Raw genomic sequence first — 10,946 nt, 5'->3', positions numbered from 1 at the left:
GTGGACTTCACAAATATGTTCTCCCCAGTTGTGAAGTGTAGTTCGATTCGAGCTTTGCTTGGTATTGTGGCCATGCATGATTTGGAGCTTGAGGAGTTAGATGTAAAAACTGCATTTTTGCATAGAGAACTTGAGGAGGATATTTACATGCAACAACCAGAGGGTTTTACCGTCTCAGAAAAAGAGGACTGTGTTTGCTTGCTTAAAAAATCCCTTTACAGTTTGAAACAGTCACCAAGATAGTGGTACAAGAGGTTTGATTCCTTTATGAGTTCTCATGATTTCAAAAGAAGTAGTTTTGACAGTTGTGTTTATTTTAAGAAAAATAGTGATGGTTCTTTTGTGTATCTACTCTTTTATGTTGATGACATGTTGATAGCAGCAAAAGATAATGGAGAGATAAGAAAGGTCAAAGCCCAACTAAGTGAAGAATTTCAGATGAAAGATTTGGGACCAGCAAAGAAGATACTTGGTATGAAAATTCTCAGAGATAGAAAATCAAGTAAATTGTACCTAAGTCAGAAGGGGTACATTGAGAAAGTTCTTTGCAGGTTCAATATGTAGAGTGCTAAGCCTGTTAGTATTCCTTTAGCAACCCATTTCAGACATTCATCGACTTTGTCTCCACAATTAGATGATGAGATTGAGTACATGTCACATGCTCCATACTCTAGTCCAGTGGGATCTTTCATGTATGCTATGGTTTGTTCACGTCTAGATTTATCATATGCAGTCAGTGTAGTTAGCAGATACATGGCGAATCCTGGTAAAGAACATTGGAAAGTAGTTTAGTGGATTTTAAGATACTTACTAGGTACTACTGATGTTTGCTTACAGTTTGGTAGAACTAGAGATGGAGTCATTGGGTATGTTGATGCTGATTTTGTTGGAGACCTTGATAGAAGAAGATCTTTCACAAGTTATGTCTTTACAATCAGAGGTTGTGCAATCGGTTGGAAAACCACTTTGCAAACTACAATCGCTTTTTGTACCACTGAAGCTGAGTACATGTCAATTATTGAGGCTTGTAACGAAGCTATTTGGTTGAAAAGACTCTTTATTGAATTCAATCAAGACCTTCAAATAAGTACAATATTTTGTGACAGTCAGAGTGCCATCTTCCTTACAAAAGATCAAATATTTCATGAGAAAACAAAACACATTGATGTTCGATATCATTTTTTTGTGATGTTCTTGCTCGTGGTGATATTATTGTGAGCAAAATTAGTACTCATGAAAATCCTGCAGATATGATGATTAAGTCAATTCCTATAACCAAGTTTGAGCATATTTTAGATTTGGTTGGTGTTCATTGTTGAAGTTAAACCCTTCAGGGGTTTTATAAAAGAAGTGAAAAACTTGTTCGTTAAGAATTCGTGTCAAGGTGGAGATTGTTAGAGTTGTGTGACCCAAATTCTAAGGGATTTCTTGCAAGTCAAGTTAAACAAAATATATCTTCTTTCTAGAAGATTTAGTATTTATGAGTATAATATAATTAACATTTATTAGCATATTATATTTTACTTTGATTAGAATTAGGTTTTTTTAACCTATAAATAGATGTAGTCGAAACTCCTCTTGTAATCATTCGAATTTGACATAGTGAATTTTCTTCTCCTCTACTAGTGGTTTTATTTCCCGAAAGAGTTTCTATGTAAAAATTTGGGTGTTCTTTATTTTTATTTCTCTTTTCTTTGCGATATATTTTTATTACAGACATTCTCATTTTACAGTGGCATCTGACATTACACAATGCCAGTGTGCACCTTCATGTATTCTCTCTCTTCTTACAAAAACAAATTTGATTCTTCTCTCATTCAAACTTATATATTTCTTCTCGTTTTAATGTTCAATCTGTCCAAAAAATTATAGATAAAAAAATTAAATTAATGTTTGGGAGAAATTTTATTTTATTTGAGATTTCATGTGATTGCAAATAATTGGGGACTTAATGCAATTACTGCATATCAATAAGTCTTAAAAACTACATTGCTTCCTTGCTTTTTTTTTTAGCTTTATGACATATCTTCTTCATTTTTTTTGTTGTTCTTCCTCTAGTTTGCATTTAAGTTGTAGAATTGAAATGATGAATGTAAAAGTTGATGTAGTTGCCTTTTTGTTGTTTTTCCTTTAGGTGTGTTTTTTAGTCCGGGTTTCTGTGTTTTTTAATGTTGTAACCTTTTTTTAGGGGTGTTGATCTTTTAAATAAAAATTATAACCTTAGCAATGTATATATTGACATCTACCATTACTCAATGTCAATATGAACCTCTATATATTCTCTCCTCTCACTCAGATAAACTTAATTCTTCTGACATTCAAACTTATTTCTTCTCTTCTCTCATTTCTTCATCTTTTTCTCTTTGTTAGTTGATGTTAAGATGATGAAAGGAAAAGAAAAATTGAGTAATGAGTCTGCTACAAAACCTTCAGGTGTCTCCATTACTCAATCTCCAACATTACCAAGCCTACCACCAAGAAATAGGTTTAAATTTATGAGTAAAATCATCCAAAATTCCTTCTTAATTCCTGTTTATAAAAAAGCTAGTTTGTAATTGTATGTTTCTAATCTGTGTGTTTAGGTTTGACACAATTTCTAGACAATTTGGTGCCAATGAATCAGGATGGAGCAGGTAAATCTCTCATCTTTTTCTGTAGATTAGATAAAAAAATTGATTTACATTTCTATTCCCTTAAGTTTCTTTGAATAATGAAAAATTCTTCTTAAAATTTCATTTGCATGCAATAAATTGATAAGGAGGAAGATGTTTATGCTGATGACAATAATCAACAGGTGAAGAAAAATTCATTCTATTTTTTCCTTTACATTTTCTAGTATTTTTCTTTTGGTAGTATAATAAAATTTTTCAAAATTATTATCCTATCCAATTCGACAAAAAATTGATGATCTTGAAAAAATTTATGTACCTTGTCATATGTTGATTTATTATTTCAAATACATTAAATTATTATCTATTTTATGCTCCAAAAATTAGGTCTTATAACGGTATGATCGAAAGGGTAGATTCGAATCTTTTCCCCAATCAATGTATATTTATATATGTATATATAAACCCTTTATAAATTAGGGAAGAAATTATTAATAAGAGAGAAAGTAGGGAATAGTTTGCCATGGTTTAATACTAGTGGTATGAACAACTTAATTGGTTGCAGATATTAATTCATGATTTTCGAAAACATCTTCAGGAAACGCACCAAACAATACAAGAAATGATGAAGATTCAACGGTATACTAAAAATAAAGTAAAACTAAAAAAAGAGAGTGAACGATAAAGCATTAGTGAAAGCTTTGAAAACCTCAAATCCAAGATTTTGACAACATCTATTTTAATAATATTTCATTTTTTTCTTAAAATTTTCATTGTAGATTATGTCATATAAGATCTTATGTATCATTTCACAATTAAATTAATGATTTTAGCAACAAAAAGACCTAACTAAAATAACATTGGTAGTTTGAAGATGTAATTAGAATGATTTGAAATTTGAGGACCAATTTAGAATAAGGTCATAATTTAGGGATGTCGATAGAATTAACTCAAAAGTTAATATAAAACATCAAGAGGTCCACAGTGTAGTTTGATATTATCCAACGAATTAACTAGTAATTATCCAAATAAGGCAAGTGAGGTAATACTATTTATTAGTCCCTCAGAATGGCACACAACTTGATGTGGCACACCCTAAAAAAAACAGTTTTAATTTGATTTCCATATAAAGCCAAGGAATCTTTGTTTCATAGTGTGAGACCTGACAATTTTAATACCGTTACTGCTTGTATTTTGAAAAAATTTGAGATTTTATCCTATGCTTAAAAAGTTAAAAATTAAGTCCTACTTTTTTACTTAAAAATCTCAACCGAATCGTTAAATCGTAAGTATTTGCATCAAAATTTTGTGAATTTGACATGTCCTTATTAAAGGGCTCCCTTATTGATATCATTCATTGTTAGTATGTATAAATTTGATACAATAGCCTCTTATTCAAGCAAAATTTATCTCACCTTGATCCTTCCTTTATGTGTCAAATAAATAGTTTTCAATAACAAAATATATTTTTAACTTGATTATTACAATTTTAGAAGGATACGCTGATCAACAAAGAGTAGAACATTATTTTTCTCCGACAACTTTGTTGTTTTATATAAAATGCAATATATGCATGTATTAATGAAATAACTTCTTAATTTTCAGATAACAACGTACTTCGTTAAAAAACAATGTATTTTATTTTAATAGAAATTAGGGCCACGTAACTCTAATAGTGTATTTTGTTCTCATCAATGATAGATGTGCTCTCTTACTAAGTTTTTAATGTTCAATGTGACTAGAAAACTATAGATAAATAATATTTAAATAAAGCCTTAGAGAATTGTTTTATTTGAGATTTAGTATGATTGCAAAATAATAGGGGACTTAATGCAATTATTGAATATTAACAAGTCTTAAATATTAAAATGCTTTTTTGCTTGGTGCTTTGGCCTTTATGGCATATCTTTCTCATTTGTTTGTTTTTAATCTGTGTCTTTAGGTTCAACATCATTTCTAGATGACCTGGTGCTAACGAATCACAATAGAGGAAGTAAATCTCTCTCATTTTTCCATGGATTTGAAAAAAGAAATTGGATTAACTTTCTTATTTCTGTAATTTTCATTGAATAATGAAAAATCATTCTTTAAATTTTATTTGCATGCAACTAAGTGATGAGGAGAAAAATGTTTTTGATGATGACGACAATGAGGAGGTGAAAAAAAATCATAGTAATTTTCTTCCCTTTACATTTTTCTAGTATTTTCTCTAAGTACTATAATATAATTTTACAAAATTAATGCTATCTAATTTTTTTAAAAATGACGATCTATGTAACTTATCGTGTTGGTTTATTATTTAAAGTACAATAAAGTAGTATTTATTATTCATACCAAACATTCGGTTCAATAACGGTATGATCAAAAGGGAATGTAGAACCCAATTTTGCCTGCACTGCCCAAGAACCAAAACCAATTAACTCACCCAACTAGCCTAACCCGAACCCAATTACAAATGACCCAATTACCATTAACCTAACCTACCCAACCCATTACGAGCAGGCCCAAACCCGAGGCCCAATGTCTTAGCCCAAGAAGCTATCAGCCAAAACTAGGGTTTCAGAAAGTCAAAACCCTAGCGCCACCTAGTATCGCCAAGATGTCCCATCGACCACTTGCCCTGACCTACCGCCACTCCTCTGGTAGCCACCAACTCCACCGCCATCGTCACATCACCGCAAAGAAGATGGTAAACACGCAAGCAGAAACGAAGAAAAATCTATTTTTCTCTTCTTTCTTTCGGCTATAAAATCCATCAAAATATGTAATTTTGGGTTTCTCTAGCGATTTTTGTAACACAAAAACGAACATTAGCAGAGAAATATAAGAACAAAAGAGATTCAAGGTGATTTGGAGTTTCCTTTTCCGTTCATAGATGTTTTAACTTTTTTTATTTATTTGTATTTTCTTTTTTTTCGTCTATTTATATATATAAATTAAAGAAAAGGAAGAAGAGGAGAACTCACCTGATTCGTTTTTTCGGTTGCGCCGCTGTTGGGATCTGCCCATCGTTGAAATCGGCCTCGAAAGTTTGAGTTAGGGGGTCTCTCCTTTGGATCTTTCGGTTAGACGGATTTTGCCTTCAATCGGGCCTTGGAGCGAGAACTAAATCGCCCTCTTCTTGCGAGGCCGCCACTTGAGTGGTGGCGCATAACTGGGCACTGGTATGGCTCAAAGGCACAGGTTTTGAGAGGAAATGTGGGGTTTTTAGGGATCGGTTAAAATGAAATTTTTAAGAAAATTGGGTTTAAATACCCAAATTGAAACGCGCCGTTTAAGGCAGGGGTCCGCGTGTCGACCGACCACCCGGAGGATCCGTGTTTTTAGTTTATGGACTATTTATGCTGATCCCCGATTTTGCAAATGTTATAATTTGATCATTTTTTCGTTATTTTCTCTTATTTTAATTTAGCCTCGCAATTTCATTTTGTTCGACTTGGCCCATTTCAACGCTGCGTTTTGGGCCTGTGGTTTATTTGCAGTTTTGGCCTTTCCCTTTTCAGCACGCGTTGCAATTTGGTCCTTTTTGTTTTTTTATTTCGATTTCGCCCAGTACTTCCGTTTTTATTCTGATTTAATCCATATTTTAGCAATTTTATTATTATTATTATTATTATAATTATAATTATTATTACTATTATTATTATTGTTATTATTATTATTATAATTATTTTTATGCATATACGTATTTTTTTTAACTTATTTAATATGTAAACACTCATTTTTATATACATATCTATCTATATATATATATATAATTAAAACATGTATATTATATATATTATTATTTCATATCTATATATTTTTTATTTTTTAAAATACGTATATTATATATTATCTTATTTTATTTTTATAATCCACATATGTATATTTTTATCTACATACATATCTTCTTATGTTTTGTAATATTTATGCCTTTCTTAATATATATATGTACATATTTTAACCTTTGTAAATACATATATATATTTATATATATACATATATTTTAATTTTTGCCTATATATATCTTTATATTTAATCGTATTTACTATTTATTTGTTTCATTTTCATTTTTATTTTGAATGAATATTTTAATTTCATTTGTTTTTATACTTTGTTATTTTTATGTTGTAGATTTGGCCTTTTTATATCGTTGTTATTGCTCGTATTTTTTATACTTTTTATACTTTCATATTCATTATGGTTTTACCATGCATAAAAATGTAATTTGCTTTCGTATTTTTTATTACGGTTTTCGTGTTTTTATTATACTCGATTTAACAAAATTTGTTTTGAATAAATAATATTTCGTGTTTAGATTCGAGAAGGTCATACCCTAACTTAGTGGGTTTCGATTTTCATGATAAATCTAAATGTACGAATCTTTTTGAACTCAAATTTTAAATGATCTCGGGGTTAAAAAAAATCGCGTCCTAACTTCTCGGTCGTGATCTCGTTTAAATCGAGAGGGCTAAAATTTTAAATAAACATTTTCATTCGCGTATCGGGAATTCGAGACATCGTGTTCTAACTTACTGGATATGACTCTCTTTCTCGAATAACGTGAAATATGTTTCTTTTCAAATTTTTTTATATAATACAAGGATCGTATTTTAATTCCTTCAAGTTCCCAATTTTCGACATCAAAACATTAGCTAATCAACTAGGTACCAATTTTGGGCGACGAGGGTGCTAATCCTTCCTCGTATGTAATCGACTCCGCATCCGTTTTCTAAATTTCAGAGACCAAAACCGTTGTTTTAATAAAATCAAATTATTTATTAAAACAACCTTTTCAAGGTGACCCAATCACACCTCAAAAAGGATTGGTGGCGACTCCCGTTTCTTTTTTTAAAAACCCAAGTCGACCCCGTTTTTCATCCAAAAAAAATGGTGTCAACAGCTTGGCGACTCCACTGGGGATTTTTTCAAAATAAGTGAGTCGAGCCATGAGTTGATCACTTTTTGTCTTTTTGTCGAAAGTTGAAAATTTGATTTAAATATACGATCCTCTCATTGCATTTCATTTGTTTTGAGTTATAGTTTTTATCATATTTTGTATTTTTAATTTTTTATCTCTGCATTGCATTGCATGACCGTTGGTCACACCTTTTAAGTGGGAGTGAGAAACTAGTCCTTCGTGAGGTTTTCACCTCCGTGCAGGATAGTGGATCGCTTTCGGAATACATCCGTACCTATGTCTTCGTGAGATTTTCATCTCTGTTACGACACTTGGGCTAAGTCAAAAATTATGGAACAAAGGTTGGAAAAACTAGAACGGCTTCAAAAGGAAACGCAAGACCAGTGGCAGGTGCAAATGAAAGAACATGTGGAAAAGATCCAAAAAGACATGGTACAAAAGATGAAGGAGTCTCAGGATGACCTAATGACTAAATTGACGCAATTAATAACTAAGGGAGCGGATAAAGGGAAAGGTCTTGTGATTTGCGATGAAGAAGAAAGCAATGATGAACCACTTTTTCCTCCAGGATTCACACCTCCGCATGCGCAAGTTCAGACTGAACCACATCCACGAAGACCTTCTGTTTCGATTAGCCTCAGCATCTTCAAGGTGATGCTTTAATACCGAAGAACCTTCAGGTCGGATCTGGTTCTAGTCCTGGCGATAATCTGGTTAATTGATTTCGATGAAGTAGCTGAGAAAGACAAGGTAAAGGAAGAGTTACCAAAGCAGTTTGAGGAGAAATGGAAATGGATTGAAGAGAAGTTTAGGGCAATAGAAAGTATCGACAGCTATTGTGGAATAGATGCGAAAGATTTGAGCTTAGTTCCGGATCTGGTGCTTCCTTACAAATTCAAGATGCCGGAATTTGAGAAATATAATGGGACCAGTTGCCCAGAAGCCCATATCACTATGTTCTACAGGAGAATGATGGGGTATATTAATAATGATCAATTATTAATACACTGCTTCCAGGATAGTCTTACAGGTGCGACGTTAAAATGGTACAATCAGCTAAGCCGGACCAAAATTGCTACTTGAGAGATTTGCACGAGCATTCATGAGACAATATAATCATGTCTCGAAATGATGCCCGACAGATAACTCTGCGAATTTGGAGAAGAAATCGAACGAGAGCTTGGATAATACGTCTGAGAGGTGGAGAGAAGTGGCAGTGCAGGTGCAACCACCTCTTTTGGAAAAAGAAATGACGACGCTTTTTATTAATACATTGAAAGCCCCATTCATCACTCACATGTTGGGAAGCGCTTCAAAGAATTTCTCAGATATAATTATGAACGGTGAAATGATCGAGCATGCTATTAAAAGTGAAAGAATAGACGGAGGGGAGAACAATAAAAGGACAGCCCCGTGGAAAAGAGAAAATGAAGTGAATAATGTGAATGCCTACAGTAAATCAATTATTGTGAGTCAACCAAAGAAGGCGGTCATTAATCAACAGGGCTCATCGAAACAAGAGTCGGGAATGAGGCAAAATACTGAAAAACCCCAGTTCACTCCCATTCCAATGACATATAAGGAGCTGTACCAGAATTTATATAATGCGCATGTTGTCGCTCCTCGTTACTTGAGTCCTCTACAACCCCCATATCCAAAATGGTATGACACAAACGCTCAGTGTGATTATCATGCCGGAATTTCAGGACACTCGATAGAAAATTGTACTGCTTTCAAGAAGGTAGTGGAAGGACTTATCAAATTGGGCGTTGTCAAATTTGGTGACTCACCCAACACAGAAAGTCCGTTGCCCAATCATGATGAAGGGGTGAACGCGATAATTGAGAATGGAGGAAGGAGAGTCAAAGCCAATGTAGCAGAGATAAGGACCCCCCTTGAATGGGTTTGGAAACAAATGGTAAAAGGAGGACGCATCAAGCAAGATTCAATAGAAAAGCCTGAAGGAGCAAGTAAGTTTTGTAAGTTCCACGCAGAAGAAGGCCACGACATCCAAAAATGTACCGAATTCAGAACCATGGTGCAAAACTTGATGGATAACAAAGAGTTGGAGTTCTATGAAGAGATTAATGGACTAGAAGAAGGAGAAGTTTATGCTGCAGAAGAAGGATCCACGGGGAAAGCCCAAAAGGCTAATCACCCAGTGGTAATTATTTCAAAACCAATGAGCAGAGAATCTGGAATTCAAATAGCGCCAAAGGTCATAATCCAAAAACCTGTATCCTTTTCTTACGAGGATAGCAAAAAGGTTCCTTGGAATTACGACTACAATGTGACAATTCCGGGGAAAAAGAGCTTGGTAAACGCTTCAGGAGAAGATGAAGGATTCTATACACGAAGTGGAAAATGCTATGATCCGGCAAATGAATAGTGGAATCCGGAAAAGGAAAAGCCTTAGCGGTTGAGTTGGGAAAAGCAAAAACAGACAAAATTGAATCGCGTGTCAATCAGCCGGTAACTAAAAATGAGGCTAGAGAATTTCTAAAATTCTTGAAACATAGTGAGTACAGCGTGGTAAAACAATTGCATAAACAACCGGCTCGTATCTCGGTGCTTGAGTTGCTTATAAGTTCGGAGATACATCGTAATGCGTTGATTAAGGTGCTAAATGAAACTTATGTCGCTCACGATATCTCAGTGAATAAGTTGGATCGCTTGGTTAACAATATCAGTGCCGACAATTTCATTTTCTTTAATGATGATGAAATACCGCCGGGGGGAAGAGGAACCACCAAAGCATTACATATCACTGCTCGTTGCGGGGAGTATGCGTTAGCAGGAGTGCTAATTGATAATGGGTCTGCCTTGAATGTTTTACCCCTATCTACCTTGAAAAGGTTACCGATGGATAGCTCTCACATGAAATCATGTCAGAATATAGTGAGAGCATTTGATGGTACTGAAAGGAAGGTGATGGGAAGAATAGAAATACCCCTCTTGATTGGCCCGAATATATACGAGGTGGATTTTTTAGTGATGGATATCAAGCCTTCGTATAACTGCTTGTTAGGAAGACCCTGGATTCATTCAGCAGGAGCGGTGCCTTCATCATTACACCAGAAGTTGAAATTGGTAACAGAAGGACGGTTAATTACGATTGACGCTGAGGAAGATATCATTGCATCGGTAACGGTGTGCAAGACATATTTGGGAACAGATGATGAGGCGGTTGAATGTTCCTTTTGATCCTTAGAGTTCGTAAATGCAACCTCTGTTATTGAGGGAAAGAAGATCTCGATGCCCAGCATATCTAAAGCCACGAGGATGGGACTACAAATGACAGTTGGGAAAGGAGCTATGCTCGGAAGAGGACTGGGAAGATGCCTTCAAGGAAGGATAGAGGCACCAGTGCTGAAGGACAAGCAAGACCGTTTTGGTTTAGGATTTAAACCGAATGCTAAGCAAAGAAGAAAAGA

At 34.0% G+C, this 10,946-nt stretch overlaps 1 protein-coding gene across 1 annotated transcript; it reads left to right on the top strand.

Annotated features, from left to right (window-relative positions):
- The first annotated feature begins 7,842 nt into the window (after positions 1 to 7,842).
- Positions 7,843 to 10,716, top strand: LOC105779112 (uncharacterized). The gene is made up of 5 exons (XM_052629133.1): positions 7,843 to 8,099; positions 8,193 to 8,542; positions 8,655 to 8,734; positions 8,831 to 9,889; positions 9,982 to 10,716. The coding sequence occupies exons 1-5, from the start codon at positions 7,843 to 7,845 to the stop codon at positions 10,714 to 10,716; spliced, it is 2,481 nt and encodes an 826-aa protein (XP_052485093.1).
- The last annotated feature ends 230 nt before the right edge of the window (positions 10,717 to 10,946 follow it).

The sequence above is a fragment of the Gossypium raimondii genome, chromosome 4 (assembly GCF_025698545.1).
Source record: "Gossypium raimondii isolate GPD5lz chromosome 4, ASM2569854v1, whole genome shotgun sequence".
Lineage (NCBI taxonomy): Eukaryota > Viridiplantae > Streptophyta > Magnoliopsida > Malvales > Malvaceae > Gossypium > Gossypium raimondii.
The sequence above is the reverse complement of the archived record's forward strand: the minus strand, read 5'-3'. Positions and strand labels throughout refer to the sequence as shown.

Coding starts and splice junctions, on each gene's coding strand:
- LOC105779112 (XM_052629133.1), top strand. CDS start 7,843: ATGGAACAAAGGTTGGAAAAACTAGAACGGCTTCAAAAGGAAACGCAA. Junction 8,543..8,654: donor CTTCCAGGATAGTCTTACAG/GTGCGACGTTAA, acceptor GATGCCCGACAG/ATAACTCTGCGAATTTGGAG. Junction 9,890..9,981: donor GTGGAAAATGCTATGATCCG/GCAAATGAATAG, acceptor CGTGTCAATCAG/CCGGTAACTAAAAATGAGGC.